Source organism: Protopterus annectens, chromosome 7.part1 (assembly GCF_019279795.1).
Source record: "Protopterus annectens isolate FY-2018-M chromosome 7.part1, PAN1.0, whole genome shotgun sequence".
Classification (NCBI taxonomy): Eukaryota; Metazoa; Chordata; order Ceratodontiformes; family Protopteridae; genus Protopterus; species Protopterus annectens.
Genome location: NC_056740.1, coordinates 71,671,672 through 71,697,186, shown reverse-complemented (window position 1 = coordinate 71,697,186; position 25,515 = coordinate 71,671,672). Strand labels below are relative to the sequence as shown.

Below are 25,515 nucleotides of genomic sequence, written 5' to 3'. Positions count from 1 at the left end.
TCACTAATCCTCTTGTCTCATCTCATCCGAATTACCAATCGTTGCAAGAAGGACGTATCTTGGTGGATGGAGTCCAAGGAAATTTTTTGGGCCAATCGTTTTTTTCCCCATCATCCCCAAGCCATAGTGACCAATGATGCCTGCCACATCGGGGTGGGGGTGGGGGTGGGGGGGGTTTAGGGTTGGGCTGTCCAAGGCATTTAGTCCCTAGTAAAGGCCAATCTGCATATCAGTGTTTTGGAACTGAGGGTGGTGCTCTTAATGTTGCAAGCCTTTCAAACTGTCCTCCCTCTGGGAACGATTGCAGTTCAGTCAGACAGCATGTTAGTAGTCTGGTACATCAACAAGCAAGGAGAGGAACCAAGTCCTACCCCCTTTGTCGAGAAGCCCTCAGTGTGTGGCAACAGGCAATCTCTTCAGACCGCTTTCTGGTAGCAGCACACATCCCGGGGGAGCTTGAACGTGATAGATAAATTGAGCAGATGCATTCTCCTGCCTCACGAGTGGTCTCTCAATTTGGGAGTGACGAAGGAGATTTCCATGTGCTAGGGCCAGCCTTGCTGTGGTCTATTTGCATCTCCCCACAGCAAGTGCAGCAGCTACTTTGCCTTAATCCTTTCTCAGGGGAGTCCCCGAGAGATGCTTTCCTTCACAATTGGCCCTCAGGATTACTCTAGGCCTGCCCCCCCCCCATTCCTATAATCCCCCTTTTCTTGAAGAAAGCCATAAGGTTGAAGAGCAAAGTGATTCTCATTGCCCCTTTTAGGCCTCTGCATGTCTGGTTCCCCTTTCTTTGGCCTTATCTACTTCAACATCCATGGACTCTGGACCTGGATCCAGATCTCTTGTTCTATTCCCCAGGGACTAGTTCATCCCAATTGGAAAACCTCAAGCTTACAGCTTGGTTGCTCCAGTTCTATTGATTACCAGACAAAATAATTTATCTTCCCCAGTTTGAAACATTTTGCTAGCTTCCCATATACCTTCCACAAGGACAGACTACCTCAGCAAATGGAAAAGATTTTCCATATGGTGACACAATAACAAACTTGAACCGTTCTCAGCACCAGCTGAAGAGGTTTTGCAATTTTTGTCTACTTTCTTAGAAAAAAGGAACTTTTTCTTCTACTAGCCAAATTCAGCTTGCTGCTATTTCTAATTTTCATAATGGTTTTGAAGGGCAATCTTTAATTTCACATAGGCTGTGCAAGGCTTTTCTGAAGGGATCGTTAAGGTTAAAGCCTCCTTATAGGGAACCCCTCGATGTTCTTCGTGTTTCACTGTTGCAGTCATCACACTTGGGTTATCTGCCTGCATGTAGCCCTCAGTTGGCCTGAATACCAGAGTCTTGGGATTTCTGCGTCGGATGCTGTCTCCTCATCCATGACGTCTGGTTATCAGGGGTATAAAACAGGCAGCCGACGCCATCACATCAGATTTTCTTGCCATGCGGGAGCCCGAAGCAGAAGCAGTTTGCAAATGCCGGTCGGCAGCTACCTGAAATATTCGTTTTTCGAGTTTCAAATCGGAAGATTTCTAAAGCTAAGTACCCCATTGGGGATCCTTTTTTCTTGCTCTAACCAATGTCGGAAAAAGTTAACAATTGTCTTGCCTGTGGAAAGCAAATACCTCAGAGATTTTCATTCTTACTGCGTCACCTGTTTAGGTCCAGACCACGACATCCCTCGCTGTCAGTTTTGTGACTTGTTCAATGCCCAAACTGTTCATAGCCTGGCTATTTTTGTCTCTCAATTCTCTCTCTCTCTCTCGTTCTCCATATTCCGAAATGGCGTTGGTAAGCCATCCGACTACCGACCTTCTGAAAAAACCCCAAAGATAAAGACAGAGACAGACCGCATAGGTCCAAAACTGTCAACGCTTCCATTAAGCTAGTTGCCAGTCCGCCGGTACCTCAGTGAGGTGCTTTTGCAGCCCCTGTTACCCGCTTCTGCAGATTTGCAGGCCTCTAATGAGACCCATTCGGAGTCCGGTATGCCGCAAGATGCTTCTTCGACTATGGAACTTGTGGATGTCTCTACCTTGGATGGGTCCAGAGCCTCTGTGCAGGCACCGGCTTTTGAGTGTGTATTCAGACCTTCCGATGTTCATATTAAACAGACTACTTTGTTAATGACTAAATTTACCGAATTTCTCCGGCCCATAGTTCGCACTACGCCTAGGAAACTGATGACCAAAACACATTCTCAAGCTCCCATGCCACAGAAGCAAATGCTTAGAATGGCTGAAGACCTTATTACTTTAATTAGGGGAAGCCAGCCTTCCCCCTCTAAAAGACAAAGAATTGATTTTCCTTCTGATTCTTCTAACCATGAGTCTGATGACTGTGACCCCTGTGATTACCAGGATATACCCTTATCTACCTGTGAGGACTCAGATGCAGAGGAGTCAATTCCCTCAGCCCCCCCACCCACCACCCCCCCAGGACTTTTCTTTCGGTGAAACCTTGTATACCCCATGAGAGCATTTCCACTGGGAATGCCAGGACTACCTACAGTCCAAAAATAGACTCAGGGAATTTTTAGACTTGCCTCAGCATAGGCCTTTAGCTGTTCCCCCTGTCCTGGATATTGTAGATGACGTCTTCGTGGAATCCAGCCTTACCCCTGATACTTTACCACCTGCTCATAGAAAGCCTGACAGATACTACAGAGTACCTGACTCTCACAAATTTCTCCTTAAAAATCCCACTGCGGATCCAGAGACCATTTCCCAGGGACCTAAAGGTATTAAGGCTTCTACAGCCAAAAACCCTACCCCTTCAGACAGGGATTCTAGGGCTCTAGACAGGACTAAACCTTTCAGGAAATCTGACCAGCTGCTGGTCAGCTTTGCTACAGGGGCAGAGGGCAAGGCCAATTTGAAACAAACCATTTCTAAATGGATAGCACACTGCATTCATTTCTGCTACAAACACCATGGAAAACCTACCCCACAGGCCTCATTCCACTAGGGCTATCTCAACCTCTACAGCTTTTCTCAGGGGATTCCCTACCAGGGGCATCCTGGAAGCTGCAACCTGGAGTTCTGTACACAACTTCACTAAGCATTACCATTTACCTATCTTCCAAATTCAGAGCTGGATTTGCCTCAGCAGTCTTACAAAGCCTGCTAGCCAGCCCTACTACTTCTTGACTACCTCCACCCTTCCTCAGCTTTGTCAATCAACCCAAGTGTGATGACTGCAACAGTGAAACACGAAGAACGTAGTTCAGTTGTGTGCACTTACCATAAATGTAGATGTTCGGGTGTATTCACTGTTGCAGTCCTGGTTACCCTCCCTCCAGCCCCCTGTCTTTCTATACTTTCTACCTATCCTCTTTTTTGGCCGTATCTTATGGCAATGGTGTTTACTTTTTACTGGAGGTGTTCCACACCATTTGAGTGCTTCCTCTTTTGGGGACTGCTGACATCTGGGGCAAGAAAAACTGATGTAATGGTGTCAGCTGCATGTTTTATACCCCTGATGACCTGACGTCATGAATGAGGCGACAGCATCTGACGCAGAAATCCCAAGACTCTGGTATTCGCGCCGACTGAGGGCTACCTGAAGGCAGATAACCCAAGTGTGATGACTGCAACAGTGAATACACTCGAACATCTACATTTATGGTAAGTGTACACAACTGTACTTTCCCTGGAATCTTTCTATGGTTTTGCAATCCCTGGTCCACTCACCCTTTGAGCTGGCGGCTACCTGTGATTTGAAATTCCTTTCATAGAAGACCATTTTCTTAATAGCTATTACATCTGCTTAAGAAGATTTCAGATATTCATTCTTTATTAGCCACTGGGGATGCACAAACCAGTGCATTTCTTTGTGCCGGTCCCAAGCCCGGATAAATGGGAGGGTTGCATCAGGAAGGGTATCCGGCGTAAAATTTGCCAAAGCATACATGCAGACAACAGTACAGATATACATACCGAATCGGTTGAGGCCTGGGTTAACAATGACCACCACCAGTACTGTTGGTTAACAGGGTGCAGCCGGAAATTGGGCTACTGTTGGCTGAAGGAGGAGAGGAGGGGGAAGGCATGCCCGAAGGCAGGTAAAGGCTAGGACTGTGATAGTGAGGGTAGGAACTTTGAATGTTAGCAGTATGACTTGTATAGGGAGAGAGCTAGCTGATATGATGGACCGAAGGAAGGTTGGTATATTGTGTGTGCAAGAGACCAGATGGAAGGGGAGCAAGGCTAGGTGTATCGTAGACACTTCAAATTGTTTTATCATGGTGTGGATGGGAGGAGAAATGACCTAGGCATTATCCTGAAGGAACAGTATGCTAAGAATGTTTTGGAGGTGAAAAGAGTGTAGGATAGAGTGATTTTTATGAAGCTGGAAATTGATGGTGTAATGATGAATGGTGTTAGTGCATATGCTCCACAAGTTGGGTGTGCGATGGAAGAGAAAGAAAAATTTTGGAGTGAGTTGGATGAAGTGGTGACTGTACCCAAGGGTGAGAGACTGGTGATTGGAGCAGATTTTTAATGAGCATGTTGGTGAAGGGAACAGAGGGGATGAGGAAGTGATGGTTGGGTAGGTATGGTGTTAAGCAAAGGAATGCAGAAGGTCAGATGGTAGTGGATTTTGCAAAAAGGATGGACATGGCTGTGATGAATATGTATTTTAACAAGAGGGAGGAGCATAGGGTTACATACAAGAGTGGAGGAAGATGCACACAGGTGGATTATATCTTATGTAGAAGGACCAGTCTGAAGGAGATTGGAGACTGTTAAGTGGTGGCAGGGGAAAGTGTAGTTAGGCAGGATAGGATGGTGGTTTGTAGGATGACATTGGTGATCAAGAAGAGGATGATGAGTGTGAGGGCAGCACCAAGGATCAAATGGTGGAAACTGAAAAAGGGTAATTGTGAGGTGATGTTCAGGGAAGAGTTAAGACGAGAACTGGGTGGCAGTGAAGAGTTACCGAATAGCTGGGTAACTACAGCAGAGCTAGTAAGAGAGATGGCTAGAAAGGTGCTTGGTGTGACATCTGGAAAGAGGAAGGATGACAATGAGACCTGGTGGTGGAATGAAGAAGTACAGTAGAGTATGCAGAGAAAGAGGTTGGCAAAGAAGAAGTGGGATTGTCAGAGGGATGAAAAAAGTAGACGAGTACAAGGAGATGAGGTGCATGGCAAAGAGAGAGGTGGCGAAGGCTAAGGATAAGGCATATGAAGAGTTGTATAAAAGGATGGACACTAAGCAGGGAGAAAAGGATCTGTACCGATTGGCTAGACAGAGGGACCGAGCTAGTAAAGATGTGCAGCAGGTAAGGGTGATAAAGGATAATGAGGGAAATGTACTCACAAGCGAGGAGAGTGTGTTGAGCAGATGGAAAGAGTACTTTGAGGGGCTGATGAGTGAAGAGAATGAGAGGGAGAGAAGGTTGGATGATGTGCGGATAGTGAATCATGAAGTGCAGTGGATTAGCAAGGAGGAAGTAAGGATAGCTATGAAAAGGATGAAGAATGGAAAGGCTGTTGGTCCAGATGACATACCTGTGGAAGCATGGAGGTGTTTAGGTGAAATGGCAGTGGAGTTTTTAACTAGATTGTTTAATGAAATCTTGGAAAGTGAGAGGATGCCTGAGGAATGGAGAAAGTGTTTTGGTACCGATTTTTAAGAATAAGGGTGATGTGCAGAGCTGTAGTAACTACAGAGGGATTAAATTGATCAGTCACAGCATGAAGTTATGGGAAAGAGTAGTGAAAGCTAGGTTAAGAAGGGAGGTGATTATTAGTGATCAGCAGTATGGTTTCATGCCAGGAAAGAGCACTATAGATGTGATGTTTGCTCTGAGTGTGTTGATGGAGAAGTGCAGAGAAGGTCAGAAGGCGTTGCATTGTGTCTTTGTGGATTTAGAGAAAGCATATGACAGGGTGCCTACAGAGGAGTTGTGGTATTGTATGAGGAAGTCGGGAGTGTCCGAGAAGTATGTAAGAGTGGTACAGGATATGTACGAGGGTAGTGTGACAGCGGTGAGGTCTGCAGTGGGAGTGATGGATGCATTTAAGGTGGAGGTGGGATTACATCGAGGATCAGTTCTGAGCCCTTTCTTATTTGCAGTGGTGATGGACAGGTTGACAGATGAGATCAGACAGGAGTCCCTGTGGACAATGATGTTTGCAGATGACATTATGATCTGTAGTGAGAGTAGGGAACAGGTGGAGGAGACCCTGGGGAGGTAGAAATATGCTCTAGAGAGAAGAGGAATGATGGTCAGCAGGACTAAGACAGAATATGTGTGTGTGAATGAGAGGGTGGATAGAGGAATGTTGAGGATGCAGGGAGTAGAGGTGGCAAAGGTAGACAAGTTTAAATACTTGGGATCAACAGTTCAGAGTAATGATGATTGTGGAAGAGAGGTGAAGAAGAGAGTACAGGCAGGATGGAGTGGGTGGAGAAGAGTGTCAGTAGTGATTTGTGACAGACTAGTACCAGTAAGAGTGAAAGGGAAGGTCTACAAGAGTGTAGTGAGACCAGCTATGTTATATGGGTTGGAGACAGTGGCACTGACAAAAAGGCAGGAGTCCGAGCTTGACGTGGCAGAGTTGAAGATGTTAAGATTTGCACTGGGTGTGACGAGGATGGATATGATTAGGAATAAGTATATTAGAGGGTTAGCCCAGGTTGGAAGGTTTGGAGACAAAGCCAGAGGGGCAAGATTATGTTGGTTTGGACATGTGCTGAGGAGGGATGCAGACTATATTGGGAAAAAGATGCTAAGGATGAAGCTGCCAGGTAACAGGAAAATAGGAAGGCCTAAGATAAGGTTTATGAATGTGATGAGAGAGGACATGCAGGTGGTTGGTGTGACAGAGCAAGATGCAGAGGATAGGAAGATGTGGAAACAGTTGATCTGCTGTGGCAACCCCTAACGGGAGCAGCCGAAAGAAGATTCTTTATTTTCAAAACCTCCATATTTGATTTTTTTCGTAAAGACAGGGTATCGCTGAGAACCAATCCATCCTTTCTGACAAAGGTCATATCTTAGGCCAACATTAATCAAGTCCATTGAATTGCCAGTGTTCTTCCCTAATCTTTCCAGCAAGAGAAAATACTGCTTACATTTATTGGATGTTCACAAAAAATTGCATTTTTATCTCAACAGAAATAAGTTTTCAGAAAGTTGGACCAGTTGTTTGCTTCCTTTTCAGGTCCTTCCATGGGAAAGTCAGTTGCTAAGGTTACATTGCCTGAGTGGTTAAGAGAATGCATTACCTTTGTCTACAACAGAAAAAAAACTCAAATTTGAAGCCCCAGTTAGAGCATACTCCTCAAGAGCTATAACTATATCTGCTGTTTTTCACGCCGAGGCTTCCATCAATGATATATGTAACGACGTGGGCTTCTCCATATACCTTTATTACTCATTATAAATTGGATCTGGTTTCCAGGGGAAGTGTGTCTTTTGGTTCTGTCTTGCTCAGGAATATTCTTCCATAAGGCCTCCCAAGGTTCAAGTTAGCTGGGGACTCGGTCCCATAGGTCAAGGATAAATGAAGGTTGACAACATCAGATAAAGAAGTTATGCACTTACCATAGCGTTCCATCTGTGTTGTGGACCTTGACACCCCAGCCTCCCTCAGACTCCTTGAGGAATGGACCTTAGTTCTGGCTAATTGTTTCCTCATGTATGACCTTGGACATGGCCTCTTCAATAGTTATAGCATTGCCCTTTCCGGGTCTTTCATTATAGCTGCAAACTCGATCTAAGATAATTTAGAGAGGGTTACTCTGGATAGGAACTTGGCTCAGGTGTTTTTGGTTCGCATGACCTGTGTAATGGCCGAGCTGGTTCAGAGACTGGGAACCGAGTCCCATAGGTCAAGGATAAATGAAGATTGACAACACAGATGGAACGTTATGGTGATTACATAACTTCTTTTTTAGTTGTTTTCCCCTTTTAATCCCCATATCCCTCCAGGCTTGGGTCAGCCTCCTAAAAGTCTGCATCATTAATGGTAGTGGAGCATGGTAGCAAGTTGTTTCTAACATGTGACATGCTACTGTGCATCAGACCAGGATCAGGGCAGTCACTGTAATGCTGATTGATTGCACTTATTTTACATTTTTACTTCCAGGTCTGTCTAACTCATTGGTTAGAGGATGAATTATTTGACTAGTTCACCGAGTAATTTGTAAAATATCTGATGAGCGTGTAGGTTTTTAAACATTGCTGCATGATGTACATCATGTGAAAACTAAGTTACCTTAGTCTTACCTCAACCTGGCCAAAGCTTTTGACACCATTCCTCAATCAGGCTTAGTAGAAAAGCTAAATTAACTGTGAATAAACCCCTATGTCACTTGCTGAAATGTTAAATGGTTAACAAATAAGGCACAGGAAATCAAAATAGGAGAAGTTACCTCCAAAAAGAAACCAGTCATAAGTGGAGTCTCCCAGGGTGTTCTACGGTTACTTTTCTGAAGTAAAAGCCAATACCAAAGGGCTTTGTCTATCTTAAGTTTGCAGATGACTGTAAGCTAAGAGCTGTCATTGAATCCCCAAATGACATAGCCACCCCTGCAGGAAGGTTTGTCCAAATAAATAACTGGTGCCAAATTCATTCATGGACTGAAGCTAAATGCCAAAATGCATTATTGTAACCTTTGGGAAGGCATATACCCCAGGGGACTACCACATTGACAATACACTCCCTAAGAGTTGACCTAGTTTGGGATTTGAGATCTTATGTGGACAGCGACAAACCTTTTGACCAACATGTGTCCATTGTTTTAAGATGTCCTTCTATATTGCACAGCTTCTAAACAAAGGGATTTACCTAAATCTAGGGATGTCATTGTTCCCCTTTACTCAGCCCTCATTAGGCCAGTCATTGGTTATAATTCTGTCTTTGGCATGTATATGCCTAGACACATGTAACAACTAGCATGCCCACAGATATTGTGGATACTGGCCTAAACAACGTGTCCAGCATGGACCAACTCAGAGCCCTGCCACTGTACTTGGTATCCTACAGACTGCTAAGTCTGGCATACAAGGCATCCTCTGACTCACTGCTGATATATTTACCGGACATAAAGTCAAATGGCATTATAAATACTCTAGTGATCTAAACAACTTCTGCAACATCAGCAGAATGGTTTGGAGGGACAGGTATATCTTGCAGACAGTATCTCTGCTCTGGACTAGACTCCCCATCCACATAAAGCAAAGCTTACCCCTGACTTTATTCAAGTGCAACAGAAAGTTTACCCCAAGACTGCTTCCATACTGCTAATGGACAGAGGCATCTCCTAAATGATTTATCCCAGTTGTTCTCAGTAGGGGTAATATATAATTATCAATCGTGGATTGGGTAAGGCCAATCTCTGTTCAAAATGATATGATAATTCAAGCACAAAAAGGGAAATTGACTAGGCTTACAATGGCTCACAAGTGCAGCTCGACTAGTGCTTAACTGTGAACCTATGAGTTATTTCAGTACCAGTGGAATGGCACTGCTATCAGATGCTAGCATGACTACAGCTGTTGTAAAGGAGTTAATAAATGTATGTGGTGTTAATGCAAATAAGTCGTGGAACATCTTTGGAAATGCTGTTGTGTGAGCATCTCAGTGATTTCTTTTAAAATGAAAGAAGTTGTTGAAGTAGCAAACAGTTGTACATTAAGCAAAACATGAGTAAGATGTCTGCGTTAGCATTAACAAGTAAATTAGATTGTTTCAGATGTTTCCAGTAATGCGATTTGTACCAGATGCTCCTATAAAACCATTAAGTTTGTTTCTATGCTAGTAGCATGATGTGCAGCAAGGCAAGAAGCAAAAAAAAAAACTAAATTTTCACATTTTGTATGGCTCCATGAAATGTCATATGTAGTTTAGATCTTGGAATATTTTAGTTTCTGCTGGTTATTACTTCAGGTGTTTGCCACTATTTACACTACCTACTGTCGAACTCATCCTTTTAATTTTCAGACAAGCTTGAAGAGTAACCATGTATGTCACAAGCATAGACTGCAATTTAGGTTAAAGTAACATTACACTAGAGGAACTTGTGTTGCGTTGTTAAACAATTGTTTTGAATATACTTGAGTGGGTTGTTGTAAAATGCATGGCAGAATGCAGTTGGAAGGCTGCTGTTATGACCTATTAGGATTTCCTTTTGATGGGACTTTTGTTACTCTAAATTAAACAGTCTTGTTTATAATGCTCAGTTTAGACTTGATTATAACAGATTGCACATATTACCAATAGAATGTTTATTTTTCTTTCATTCTTTCAATGCATATGCTTTGCCACCATCTAGATTTCTTGGCTCTTACACTAGCTATGACTACTTCAGAAGGAACATGAAGTGGTAAGACTATCATCTACGTGAGTCCAGTTTAGGCTGTATGCTTTGTTGAAATCTCATCCCCAGCTTTATGTGCACATCAGGCAATGAGCTCCATATTTTAGACCTAGTTATATGCGAGTCAGAGACTGTAATACAGTGTTATATTTGTCAAAATGTTTTGATAGTGATTGATTTGGCTATATGTCTTTTAAAATAATGTGCTAAAAGTTGACTGTGTTATCACAACTTAAAATGGTGTCGTTCTGGAATGGCTCTTGAAACTCTTCGTCTTCAAGTTTTTGGCATAGCATCAGCAAGAGCAGAAGTAAACAGCATGGAAAACAGTGGCTTACAGTAGCTTATTTTCTTTTTGCTACTAGAATACTACAGTCTAATGCTGTTTTCCAAATGAATCAATTTAAGCACCATGTTGATTACACTAGAACACATTGGCTAGGTATCAGGTGCATATAAATTAAGCAGAGCTAACTGCTCAGGTGTTCTGCCCCTGTCATACCAAATACTGTTAAATATTCCTGTTGAAAGGAAAAATTCACTACCTTATCAAAACTGGGATTGAAATTGAATGACTTAACATTAAAGTACATCTGGGGCACTTCCATGTTTGGGTGCGTGTTAGTGTGTGCATTTACATGTACACTTGCACATGCTTATTGATGGTGGTGTGTATATGTATGTAAATATTTAATATGTATTTTCCTTGGGTGAAGTGTCTCTCAGAAAGATTAGGAAAGTATTTTTAAGTAATCTCTTTTTCTCTGAGTTGGAGTGACCTCAAAGTGAGACTAATAAAGTAATGGAGCGGCTGCAGGGGTTTTACTTCTGTGCAGAAAACACTTTGATTTAATGAACGTTTCATTTCCACAATAGCAGCATTCCTTTGAGTATGTCTGTAGATGCTGCTTATTTAAGTTTAGAACAGTTAGGTCTTTAGGAACAGTAGTAGAATTATTATGGCTAGGAGGATCTGATTCGCATTATCAGATGGCAAAGGTCAGTGAAGCAGAATAGTAAATTGTCATTCTTTTTGGAGGGAAGAGAAAGAGAATAAATTTTATCTGAGCCAGGACTCTCGTCTAGGTCTGTTTTGTGTCCGCAGTGAGGCCTTATCGCATGTTATCATTTTTGATGAAACTCTCAACGGGTCTATATTAAATTATTGAAAGTTGAATTCACTGAACGGTGTTTCCATCAAACATACCATTCAGCGAATTCACTCTTGTGGAGGGCTGCGCCTCCCACCCTCTGCTAATTATATATACCAACTCCAAGATTGCACTACAGTGAGGAAAGGGCAAATTTTCTGATCTTCACTGTACTGCGATCGCAATATTCAGAATTCGCTGAACGGTATTTTCTATGGAAATACTGTTAGGCGAATTCAACTTTCGATTATTTAATATAGACCCTCTCTCAACTGGTGTTTTTTTTATTGGCCCTCCACAGAATCCTCATCTGCTGAAAAGCATTGATGCTAGACGATGAGGCTTAAGGAAACAATGTTGGTTTTCCCACCATTGCTAAATATCTTCAAAGATGTATCCACAGAGGATTTGCATCACCCTGATAGTCTGTCATGTCCCTCTGAGGACTGATGATTGTTGACTTGTATAAAGTACTAAGAGATGCATCATTCTCTTCAGTAACTTGAAACAGACCATGCTTTAGTGGTTGTTGGTGAGAGTAGTTCCCTAAGCTACCTTACCTCCATACAGATTTAGAATAACAAGTTTGATAAAATAATTTGCTTCTTTGAACCTTTCTGTGAAACCAACCAATTACTTTGACCAAAATGCTTGAGATAATAGTTTCCTGTGAATGCTGTGAGTACATCTAGGGACGTGTTGCATTAGATTAATTAGATGCTGTGTCTGCGCAGATCCTTTTTTAAAGGCTGCAGACGATAAAAGCAGTTCTCAAGAAGAAAGGCCAAATGAGAACAGCAGTGAAACAGATTTTTTTCATTAGCTTTTACTTCAGTTCATGTTTATAGATACTTTTTTTTTTTTGCAAAATAAACCAAAAAAATACTGCAGGTAGTAAGACAGCAGTGCTAGAAATTAAAACATTCATCTTTGTCCATTTTTCAGAGGAACATGCAGGACTCATACTACACACATCATTGAACATTTGGAGGAAAGATCCAGCACTTAACACACTGGCATTGTATAGCCTCAGACAAGTAGCACATCACATTTTTTCAGAAAATTGTTTAATAGAATTTTTAGAGCCTTTCATATTTCCACCTATACCTCAGACACTTAATTATTCTGCCAGGTATAGCCTGGACCTAATTTTGCAGCTGTTAAATGAAAAGGTAATGCAGTTGGTCAAATACAATTAAATAGGGAATGGCTTTCATTCAGAGCTTTTTGCAGTTCCCAAAAAAAAAAAATAACAAAACATGGAGACCTGATGTAGACTTGTCAAATGTCAGCTAGTCCAAAGTGACAAAGTTCAGGATTGTTGAGTCCCAGCACAGTAATTGCTGATTCAGCATGGTTCCTTCATGCATCTTTGGGCACAGATGTGTGTCCAGGTTTCGTTAATGCATTCAAACAGTAAGTGCTTACATTTCCAAGTGGGATTGTTCCACTTTCAGTTTACAGTTCTTCCACTTGATCTGTCTACATCCCTGCAATTCTTAGAATATTTTGCTTCAGTAGGTTACACCCTTAAGGTGACAGGAGACTGATTTTTTTTTTTTTTTGGTGTCATTCAGCCATTTGAAGACTGGGTATAACCCCTGCATAAAAAAGCCTAATAAACATTAACACGCTTAAATTAAGTTTTCATTTTTTTTTTCATGTATAATACCACATTGATCAGAGTTGGAGCTGGCTCATCTAGTGCCTGTTGCCATTTCTGATCTGATGTCCCGCATTCCCAGCTCTTCATTTGAAGAGGAACAAAAGATTCCGCTTTGTTACTCTGACATTCCAAGCAAGATCCATGCCCTCACAACTCTTTACTGGAAGAGGAAACAAAAGGTCTCAAAGGTCTCACCCTCTGTTTGGAGCTCCAAGCCAGATAGATCCTTGTTCCTTCTGCTCTTTAATTGATGAGCAAAAAAAAAAGTTTTTTTTTAAACTCTAGCAAGCCATTTGTTCCATTAATGCATTCAGATAGTAAGTTCTTACACTCTGTAGTGGGATGCTGGTAAAGAAAGAAGAATGCAAGAGCTGTACTTCATGATTGTGCCCCCTACCACCTTTCGCCCAGAATGGTTACCGCCTTCGACCCACTTTTGCTGTGCTTCTGCCATTAATGGTCAAACCAATGATGTGGCAAATGTATGTGTAGGTTTAATGTTTTGCAAACTGCAGAAGTGGTCTTCAGGTCTTTACAAATTATCCATGTATTCCATTTTTTAGCAGACTGCTTGAAAATAGCTCGAATTCAAAATACCTTTCATCAGCAGATTTTACGTTTGAGCATTTTCTGCAAAAATATGTATGTATTGTTTATTAAGCTACACTCGAGGTGCTGCAGCCACCTAGCACAGCAGGTAGGGGTTGTGTGACAGAATAATGATAAAGAAGTTGAGAAGTAAGGCATGCGAAACATTGCTGTGACCAGGGCTACAGTATGGTACAGAAATATGGCCAGTGAAGGCAGAGCAGTTGAGGAAGCTTGAGGTGATGCACATGAAGTGTCTGACAGGAGTGGTAAGATACAGAATGTGTGACAGATGAAAAAATGATGACATCAGAGCAGAAGTCGAAGTAGTTCCAATTGCAAAGAAAGTCAGAGAATAAATTAAGGTAGTTTGAGCACATGTGCAGGTATACAGAATGTGATTTGTTTAAGATCATCTAGGAGAGACAGGAAGAAGGCAAGTGAAGAAGAGGCCATCTGGACATGAAGATGGATTGCATGAGGAAAGACCTGCAGCAGTCAGGCATTACTGTCGAAGGTGGCAGGAGAGTGGTACTGAATTGAAAGAGGTGGCAACAGCTGACATGACACCCACAACCCCAGGTAGAAAAAAATGAGGTAAAAGGGGGTTTAGTGGTGATACCTAAAATTCCATAGAATGGCTTAAGTTGGGACTAGAACATACTTATGTATGATGTCACATATTCCTATTTAGCGAGACATTTGTGATTTAGCAGTACTACTGTCAATTCTTTTAGTAGAGTTTACAAAATAATCCTGTGTTTTTTTACAAACTGTTCTTGTAGTATTTATTAATTGCCTGAAGTAGCATTGCCTGAAGTAGCCTACTAGAAACTATTTTGAATCAGATTTAATGAATCTGAAGGTTTTAAAGTGATTAGTTATTAGTTCCTGCAAAGGAGCGACAGCTTTACAGATGCAAAATATATGTATTATTTTTGCATCACAGTGTTCACAAGACTTGCAGTTTGTCAAACAATGGAAAACAGCTGAACAGTTTTTCTATGGTTATGTACATGGTTTGTTATAAATTGTTCATACAAATAATTTGTAAAAGACGAAATTTTGAATGAATCCTCCAAAATCGGAGTCCAGTCTTTATGCTTTAAGGTGTGCAGTATTTATCCCATGTAGAACAATAGCAGTTAATTATTTTTTAATTTTTGTTTTAGAAACTGAATGAGTACTTTGAAGTACATGCCATATTTCTTGAAATCAAAGGCTAACTGTACAGTAGAGCTTCCAGATTCCATTTTTTGCATATTACCTCATAACAGGAGCCCATAGACTTCTAATATTTTTATAAAATGTTTCTGTTGATAATGTGTTCCCATGTGGGTTGTTCTCTGTTAAACTATTTTAACATTAAAACGATTGACATTTTAGCCCTTTCATTCCTAACAAAAGAAAACTTAAGCTGGTATTCATTGAGGTGCACAGAACCCATTATGAAGGGGCTTTGTACCCAAACTATCCGAAAGTTAATTATGGATGTAACAGGCAAAGAATCACATCAATGTGCCAAGCAAAGGCAACATAAAGCAGATGGACAGCAATTACCACTGCACAGGACCAGCACTGCTACAGCCTGTATGGCCACCTTGCCTGACATCATGACACAACCTTTTCACTATACCCAAAGCAGTACATGTGGCTAAACACAGTACCTCTGCAGGCAGTGACAGCTATCACCACAAAGCAGCAGATGAGCAGCATAGCACAGGGGCCAAATGGAACACCAGTGTGGGCATGCTCAGTAATAGTGATTGCCCTGTGCATCAGCTAAAAGGGGGAGATAGGAAAGTAGAGAAAGGGAGTACAGCAGCCTGATAAAAGAAAACGGGTCACCAGTATGGAAGGGAAAACGTTATTTTTTGTGGGGATAGGGATCCCTGTCATTGCTAAAAGAGAAATGTAGATAGGGAAGATATTGAGGGATACCTTTGGGTGCAATAGAGGGCAAAGGCCTGGTAACCAGTGTAGAGAGGCAAACCTGGGACATAGAGAATGGGGTGATGTATATACAGTGAATGGACACCTACAAAATGTCAACAGCTGATGACGAGGATAATAGAGCACTGAACAAAGTATTGGAAAAGATGCACAAGGGAAGAGTAACACCAGGAAAGTGACGTTGACGTGCTGCTTGCATGTTAACTGTGAGGCCTGCTCAGAGGGCAAAACATACCCAGACATCCCTTGCGTAGTTGAGTGATGTCATAGGACATTTTCTGTCATAGAGGCCCAGCAGTTGTGATCTTGACAGCAAGAGAATTCTAATTTTGCTCCAGAAGAGACTGCAAGTTACTGATGCAAGATTCTAGCTGTTTGTGCACTTGAGCAGCCACCAGGCTTCATACCTGTTGTAGGGTTGTCATAGGTGACTATCTCTTCTTACCTTCACCAGAGAAGCCACTACCTTCTTTCTGAGAGGCTGGCATAAAAGGCATTAGTAACCTTCCAAGGTCATGTCCAGCAGATGATGCAATGGTACCCCTTCTGACAGGTATATCTAGCACACTGTAGGAGCTTTCCTTGTTTTATATTGGTAAAACTAAGAGAGCTCTTAGGATAAAATTTATGACCATCTCTGTGATATTAGGGTTCAGGATAAAAGGAATGCATTATGGAGACTCATCTTAAATGTGAGGGACACTCATTTGGATTTTTTGTAATTGATATTGTTGAGTTAGATGTGAAGGTGGGACCATGGATAACAAAACTAGAATTTAAAGAATTACAGTGGCAGCTAAAAACACATGCCATAGAACCTAATGGTCTAAATGTTTCAGAATCCATGGCAAGTGTTCACAGGATGAAGTCTTTTGATTTTTAAGGGTGATTGATTAACTCATTAAAAAAAATGTGGTAGTTAAATTTTTGAGTGTTTTTAGTGGCAGTATATTCATAATCCATTAACAAAAAGTGAATTCATTATAAGATGATAGAAAAAAATATTGATTGATTTATATGATACTGAGTTAATTGTTTGTATGTGATTATCTTGGGGAGGAGAGTATTCCTTTTAAAAAGGAGTGGAAACATGCATTTATTAACTTTGATGTAGTCCCATAATGTGGAAGGGAACCAGATTCCCCTCAAGTTTTATGTGTGGGCCACCACACAGTCACACAGCACACTTGTGTATGTCTTTGAAGGGCATACAATACTGTGCCTAGAGAAAAGTGCATGGGATACCCAAGCATGCGGGCCACCACAAAGTTGCATGGCACACTTGTATATGCCTTTGAAAGGTATTCTGTGCCTAGAGAAAACTTCATGGGATACCATAGCATATAGAGTGTGTATGGAATTGCCATGGGCCTATATACCTGTTTTGTTACAGTACCATGTACTGGGGAGGATAGCTGCAGATGACATTCTACTTGTTACAATTGGGGAGGCCTTCTTTATTAATACATGCATGAGTTAGCCTATCGCTTGGACTCACAGAATGACATTTTCTACACAAGTGTACAGGTACTTTTATGGCCACCAGGGAGCGACAAAGCGTAGAGAAGTTCAAAAGCCAAGAGAATAATGTGTTGCTGCAGGTCATCCATATGCATGGCAGATGCCTGCTGGGTAAAGCTGATGCCATCCCAACAGGTCAGGGACTATATCTGGCAGAGTATGGTGTGGAATGTGAATGCCATGGATGACCATAATAACTCATTCACTCCAATAGAGATCAAGAAGTTTGCGCTGTAACTTCCAGTGGGCAGAGCCTAATCCTTTTGACAGAATTAAATTATATCCCTACATTTCAAACCAATGTTCACATCTCTGGAACCATAAGGATTATTCAAGAAGTATAAATGGCAAACGCTTCAGCACAAACTATTTTTGTAGTGGTAGAATTCTTTAGGTTTTAGGTCTTAAACTGAATTTTATAAGTCACAGTGAGCACAGAAACTATTAACAGTTGTATTATTTTGTAAACAACTTAGACTATCTCAGTAACCACTCAAGTTACACATATACTGTCAGCAGCATTTTATTCATGTAACTGAAAGCTTTCATATGAGGCTAAGGAGTTCTGTCTGTGTTACTTGGTTATTGAGATATTTAGAAAAATGTGAAAATTATATCTATATAAATTAATAATATCTTAAAAACAGTTAATATCTGTTTACCTGCACTAGACTTTGAGTTTGCTGTTGTATAAGCTTTACGATGACATCTTTTAAAACCTTGTACATTGCATGGTTTTGGAATTATTGATGCAGATATGAACAAGCAATATTTGACGCCTAGAGGCATCAGTAGGAGTTAACTGCAGATGCACCTGGAGACATCACTCTGATGTAATTCACAACAGATGCAGAGGAAGGTTATACACATGATGATCTTTGCAAAGCATAAGGTTTTAGGCATTATTGAGGACAGAAGAGCAGGAGTAGCCCACCAATATTGAAGCAGTTGATGGAGGTGTTTATGGTGTCACTCTCCAGGCAGAGAAATTAGCCTCTCGTATCAGGTATTGGCTTGTAAGTGGGCACAGACCTGGCACCTACAACCATTGTTCACTACAGTAGGTACCAGACTAGTGTTTGACAATAGTAATAGGCTATGATATGCACACACCTGTGCATGAAGTGAAGAAGATATAATCACTGGCGATCTGAACTTTTGTCCTTCTAAGTACCTCTAGTCGCAAGTGCAGCATACTGCAGTGGTATACTGGAAGTATATTTCATTGATCTAACCATGGTGTCATTAGTTGCTATGCATTGATAGGTGTCACTGTTTGAGGGTCCAGCACAGAGGAACAACATCAGTGAAGTTTTTGTGGCTGATGATAGCAACTTGCAGGCAGCATGTCAGATGGCACAGTGGCTCTTGGGAATGCCTACTTCCTGTAGCTGAGAACCCTACTTTGGCTTCTTTTGTGTTCCCACTAGACATAGTTTCCATGTGCAGTGCCTATGATGTGGCATATGTGCTATAGGGGAGAGATGCAAGAGTGTCTGGACCCCATCATGACTCCTGTGCTGTCTTTTGGCATTCTGAATCAGGTGTGTGTGTGTGTGTGTGTGTGTGTGTGTCAGTAATCCAGGCACTGACTGCTAGCACACACATCACTGTGGAGCTGGTGAGTGTGCTCTGTAGCATAAGGGAGGACAGCTGCCAACTGGTAGTATCAGCACAATGAAAAAATATTGCTGCTTATGTTACTTGTAACAAACATTGCCTAATTATTTGCCAGCTGTATGACACGATTGCCATTCATTCTGCTGCATCTGACTGTGCAGTCCATAGCTGTGAAGGGTCTGGACTGTAGGTAAATATGTATGGGGTTCCCCACATACGCACATACCTTCAGTGTTGTATAGTGGCGCACATCTCTGTGGAAGTGACATTTCTCAGGTTTTCATGGGACTTCTCCTCAGGGCTCTCATCAAGGTCCCTGTCATTCCAATCCATCCTTGCTATGGGATAAATTATTTATTTATTTACATTTGTTTACCGGGAAATTCCAACTGGTCACAGGTCCTTTTTCAATGGAGGCCTGGGGAGAAAAGCTCCACAGAACAATAAATGAGCAGCAGAGTACATAAAGAACATTAGATGTACAACCAATACCAATATCTAGCTAGAGGCAAGGAATAAAGTAGGATGTATATACAGATGGTACTAAACTCAAAACCGATACTGTTCTAAACTCATAAACCTAAGTCTTCTATAGAAATATTGCACTAAATTCAAACAGATATAAGGCAGATGCTCCACACGAAGGTGGAACAAGCTAGAAGGACTAATGGAATGGAAGGGAAAGATAGAGGAGTAAGAGAGGGGACTGAGTGACTAGTATACATGGTAGTGAGAGGAAGCTAGGTGTAAGTCAGTTGGGTATGTATTTGGAGTTGAGATGAAGAGAGGTAGTTAAGCATGTTTTATAACCGGTCTGAGAGAGTGAGTGGGGAGGGTAAAGGATGAGCCAGAGCCTGCAGAGAATGGAATGCAATGATCAGTTGGTGTGAGGCAGGGTGGCTAGGGTGCAGGAGAGGAAGAGGAGGTAAAAAGGAGGGTTACTAGTCGAGATTGATGCATGGGCATAACCAGAGACTTTTTAAGTGAGTTTTTAGTGCAGTCTTGGTGATTGCAAGAATGGAGTGTGGTTATAAAGGTGGGAGATTGTTCCATAATCTGGATATTATGCAGGAAAATAGTGCTTCTCTCACCGAGTTCTTGTGTTTGGTCAATAGAAGTAGATTTTTGCTGCTGGAGCATAGTGGTCTAGTGGAGCAGTACAGCTGGAGAAGGTTTGAAGGGATGGGACTTTAAGAGGATAGTTTACTAACTTGTGAGCGAGAGAGAGTTGATTCAGGTGAAGAAGTTGAGGGAGTTCAAGCTAGTCAAGTTCTCTAAGTGAGATACAGTGGTGGCTGCGATAAGATGCACCAGTGGCAAACTTAGCAATTTTATTGTAGCAAGCCTTGAGCTTGTTTAGGTCTGTTTGTCTAAGCTAGGTAAGTATAGGAGAGGTGTAGAGTAAAGTGGAGATTAGGTGGGAATTGGCAGCAGAAAGTCTGGCTGTCTTGGTGAGGAATTGTTTTTCTGTATAATTGCACCTAGTTTTTTTTGTGAACCTTTTTGTGGTAAGAGAATTGTGAGGGTCAAATCCGAGTTTATCAATCTCAACACCAAGTGGTTTGGTGTGTTCTGTTGGGGAGATGATGGTACTGTATTTGGCTAGAATATTAAAGTTGGGGATAGTAGGGGTTAGATTTAGTGGGTTGGAAGATAAGGAGTTTAGTCTTTCTTGGCTTGAGTAATAACAGCATTAGATACACAACTTTCTGAAGATGAAAAGGCTTCTTGTGTGATCTTGTGAAGTTCAGGTATAGATGGGGCTGAGCAGATGAGGGTGGAGTCATCTGCATACTGTATAAGAGAAGCAATCTTGGTGGCAGTGAATAGATCATTGGTGAAGACTGAGAATAGTAGGGGACCAAGGATTGACCCTTGGGGATCACAAAGTTTTACAGGAAGTCGAGGAGACAGGTCATTATGCCAGATAACTCATTGGCGGCGGCCAGTTAGATAACTGTGAAACAAATCAGTAGCTGATTGGAGAAGGATAGGTTAGCTTTGCATAGATCTAGAAATGTAGCAGAGAACAGGCCATCATTTTTATGATGGATAGCGTTAGTGAAATAGAGCAAAGTGGTAGTAGTGCTGTGGTATGGCCTGAAGCCATGCAGGGTGCTGGAGAGGAGGTTATTAACTAAGAGGTAGTCTAAGACTTTAGAATGGATGCATTTCTCAAGTATCTTGGAAAGTGGAGAAGGGAAGGCTATGGGGTGGTAATTGGAAAGTTCGGTGTAGGAGTCCCCTTTATGGAAGGGAATGATGTGGGTTGTTTTCCACAATGTGGGGACATAGCTTTCTGATAAGGACTGATTAAGATAATATAAAGACTGGATAAGCTAGGGCTTCTGATGCTGTTTTTAGCTATTCAGAGGGGAGATTGTCAGCTGCATATTTTGTAGGCTTAAGTGTCAATAGAAGTTTTTTTTATATAGGAGATAGATACTGATGAAAAAGAAAAGACTGTGGGCAGAGTATTTTGTTTTGATGTAGGCAGGGTGGGTAGAGGGTTGTGTTTAGTGAAAGAATGGTTTCAGTGAAGTGTTTTTTGAATGAGTCCACAGTAAATGTAACTAACATGGCTAGTTGGTACATGACAGCAGTGGTCATGTAGTGGCTCCCTGTTACTGGAGGATGTGATTATTGATACCCCAGAATCAACCAGAGTACTGGGTTACTGACCTTGCCTCCTGTAATCCTACCCCACTTTGTAGTGTAGAAGTCAAATGTCGCTGTGTTTCATGGGAGTAATGAGTGTGCCTTTCCCACTCCAAACCTTTGTGGATATGTTGATGTCTGAAGCACAGTGTGGCCAGACTATGAGCTAATGTGTGTATCATAACTGTGGTACATCATGCATTTGTTTGTGTCATGGTCCGTAGTTGTAGACCAGATGCCTCTATATTGCAGATGCCTCTATATTGCAGTGCTGTAGTGTACTCATTCCATTGCCACCTTGGCTGTGGTATTACTTGTACATTGGCTTCCCCTATATCTGCTCCCTGCCCTGCACTGAAGTAATCTGGCTGCAGTGCATGTTTTCACAGGGACATGTTATGTAGCATTACATTCACTACAGTTGTTTTGCTACATATCTCAGGATTATACGGTAAAGCCCAGGTCTGTATTAGATCACCGAATGCTTAATCGACCCTATGTAAGCCACTTAGATATTTTGTCGTTTCAGTCTTTTAAGTTCGACCAAGACGCATTTGAAAGAATGCATCTTCGGTCTTCTAATAGGAACCCGTAAAGCCCCACCAGAGGTGTCTGAACAAGCAGACTCTGGCATTCAGAATTCTGAATGCATGTTCTATGATCTTTCTGGTTTCAGTATTGGCTATATTACTTCATACGTGATCTGTGGATTGCAAATACAGGTCATTATCTATGGCTCGAAAGGCATATTTAGCTTCAAAAGCAGCTTACAAAGGTGCAGCATTATATGTGGCTTGTTCCTGGTGTGTGTGGTTAACGGTCTTTGTAGCTCTTTCTGTCTGATGTGTGTGCACCTAATAATCATGTGACTCTGGAGGAACCCCCCCTTTGCAGGAGTCTGAGGTAAAGATCAGATGTATTCTAACTGTGAGAATTGTGTGAATTGCTTGGGTGGTGCAATGCCCTGGGCATTATAACCATCTGGCATTTTAAGAAGTGGTAAGCAGTCCTGTTTATGTATCTATTCATGTCTGGACTGGGTGGGGCATTGATAGCAATATGGGTACAGTCTGTGGTGCTTGTTTCTTCAGGGAAGCATGTAGTTTTGTAGAATACAGCCAAGGTTTTGACTCTTCTCTGTCGTTAGGAACCGTATATCTACCCTCAGCATGTTGTAGCATTATGAAAAGGAATTAATAAAATTTTTTTGTGAAGGGCAAACCTTAAATATACCTGCATCCCCAGTAGATTAGTGTATGGCCATTGTTAATAGAATGGCAAGTGCTACACATACTTTTGTGTCCACAGGAATGGACATACTACACACATACCCTTGATTTTAGTCATGGGTGACTCTGTTTGACCGCATCCCGTACCACATTCCTGTCCACTCTGAAGTGATCCACTGTCTTCTGGACTGTGAGTTATTGCCTGTTTAAATTTCCTTGACAGCATTCCTAGCACTTACTCGGGGGGTGGGGAGGGGGGAATGCTACCGACACATGCTTTTCAGCCATAATTGCTGCTGTCCCTAACATACGTCATGGCATTGAAAATGAGTGGACGCAGGCACTATGCACCACCATTTTATACTTTCAGTTGCCCATCTTGTCCAGGCATATTGCATGTTGCCTTGTATGGAATTTCATGTAGTCATGCACTCATTTGCATGCATTGCGTATTCCCCAGTTCTGGCCATTGCTGTTTCAGTCTGCTGGTGTCTTTGAATTGCCCAGACACAACACACAGCCACTCACCACAGTATTTTTGTCTGTGCATTGAGCTGTCCCTCTATGAGCCACACCAGTGGACATGCCACAGTATTCAAGTGATTAGTTTTAGACTTTTAAAAGTTATAATCTTTGAACTTATTGAGCATGATATTAAGTTATCAGCTAGGGATCCAAACAATTTATTTAATAACAGAAGTGATTAAATCACATTTTTCCCTTTCCTTTTCAAGGGTCTTAAATGATGTCCTTACATTCACTGCTGCAGTATTCATCACTTATGGGATTCCCGGCTGTGGAAGCCCATCATCCGGCCAGTCTACCAAAGCCTACCATTGCTTTAAGATACGCTGATTGTCACTCAAATACTCCACGTGTAGTGTAGGGCATAAAGGTGACGTTCAGGTGTACCATCCTCAGAACTTCTTTGCCACCAGTCTGTTTGCCTTCATCCGTTTTCTGCAGTTTTTACTGTATGTTTGTATTCTGGTGATTACTCCTGTTTGCTGAAGTCCTCACGTTTGCAGTTAAGTGCCCAGTTGGGGTTTTTGTTTTTTTTTCTTGTATTTTTTTGTGCTCTTTGGTGTTGTCATCCAGGAAGGGTAAATGCCAGTTTGAGAGACTTTCCCCATAAAGATCACCACGATAAGTGCCTTTTTTGCCTAGGCGCTTCTCACAACCATACATCTTGTTCGATTTGTCAGGCGTTCGTCCTGAAAACCCTTCATTGTAGGCTTTCTTCCCTTTCATTATATCTTGAAACCAGAGTCTTAAGCTTCTTGCTAAAGATACTATGGAAGGAACTTCCCGCCACGAGGGTCAGCTGTCCGGGAAGAAGGTGAAAAAGGTAAGATCTGAGTCTTCCATTGTCCAGCATCTGCTGGGTGTTTCTCCCAAAGTTGTTACAAACCCGGAGGCTTGCTTGTCTGTGTTGTTGGATTTTTCAGTCGATAAGGATCTGGAGGGCAGCATGTCCGACGCGGCTTTGCTGGCATCTGCTGAAGAATCCCTTACTTATTCTATTCAGATTCCTTCTCCTTTAGAATACGGGTCTGAGGAGGAGGAATCTAATAGTCCAGATATGCCTTCTGAGGAAATTTCCTTCGAAGAAGCCATCTCTTGGGTTCTGGAATTTTTTTTTATTTGGGATTGTGCCCAGGTCTTTGATATCCATAAGAGGTACTATGAGTTACTGCAAATGGAATCTTCTAAACCTGTGGCTATTCCTCCTGTTTTGGCTGCTTTAAAAGTGCCTGATTCTCTGCTCCCAAGAAGTCTGATAGGTTTTATGGGGTGCCTGAGGATTGTTCCTTTTGATTCAAATGTCCTGCTGCTGGACTCCTCTGTGGTGTCTGTAGCCTCTGATAAACAGTCTCAATTGCTTCCTTCGTCCAAGTTTACTGCCTTCTGACAAGGAAAGTCGAACCGTGGACAGGCTGGGTAAAAAGGTTTATACTTCAGCTACCCTAGCTTTTAGGGCAATTAATTATCCGACCCGTATATCTAGGTATGTGTTGGCTCTTCTTTTTTGGGCTTGTCAGCTTTTTCCTGATCTTTACAGACTCTTGAGAGTAAATATTCTACTCTTTCCTTGCTAGGGACTTCCTCTCAAGTAGTTTGTCATTCTATCAAATCAACCTTTTTTTTTGTAAATTACTGTTGCCCTACTTATTGAGTCTGAAACCACTATCTTGTATGTATTTGCTTCTCACTTGGCTGTATTTGTTTCTCTATTGTATGTATTTTTTGTTCTTGGAGCTTTTCTCCCCGGGCCTCCACTGAAAAAGGATCTGTGTCCAGTCAGACTTTCCTGGTAAACAAATGTAAAATAAAAAATCGAATCAAATGTAGTTATGATGCAGAAGATGTAGGGCTGCTGCTTTTGCTTCAGGAATGAGGAAGTATTCTTGGCCTAGGCTTCAACCTTTACCTGGTGATGATAAGGCTAAGTTGATGGATGCTCCTCTGGATAATAAACTTTTGTTTGGGGAAGTGGCTGCTGGCTTGTTTATTTCTTCAGGACAAGGGGAAGGCATTACAAGAGCTTAAACATGTTCGTTTCTCCTGTGCCTAAATTTCAGAGAAACCCTTCTAAACCAGCCTTTGTTTGTAGGCAGTCTCACCCCTAAAGGTAAATGGGCTTCCCTGCTAAGGCCACTCAGATGTAGGGATTCAAAAGCCTTCCTTTCCTGACAAATCAGGTGCTGTCTGACTATCCGCTTGTTCCCAGCCACATTCATTTTTCTTTTTGCCTTTCTCTTTCTCTTCCTGTTTGGCTTCGAATCACCCA

At 41.8% G+C, this 25,515-nt stretch overlaps 1 protein-coding gene across 7 annotated transcripts in view; it reads left to right on the top strand.

The window, feature by feature from the left end:
* The window catches only part of TJP1 (tight junction protein 1), a 2,268,071-nt gene that overhangs the window by 1,729,246 nt on the left and 513,310 nt on the right, over window positions 1–25,515 (top strand). For 3 of the 7 annotated variants that reach the window (XM_044078563.1, XM_044078560.1, XM_044078559.1), the window contains exon 22: window positions 10,294–10,344. The exons of the other annotated variants lie outside the window; for them this stretch is intronic. In XM_044078563.1, coding sequence (XP_043934498.1) covers window positions 10,294–10,344 — 51 coding nt within the window. The remainder of the gene's footprint in view (window positions 1–10,293; window positions 10,345–25,515) is intronic. 7 annotated transcript variants of the gene reach the window in all.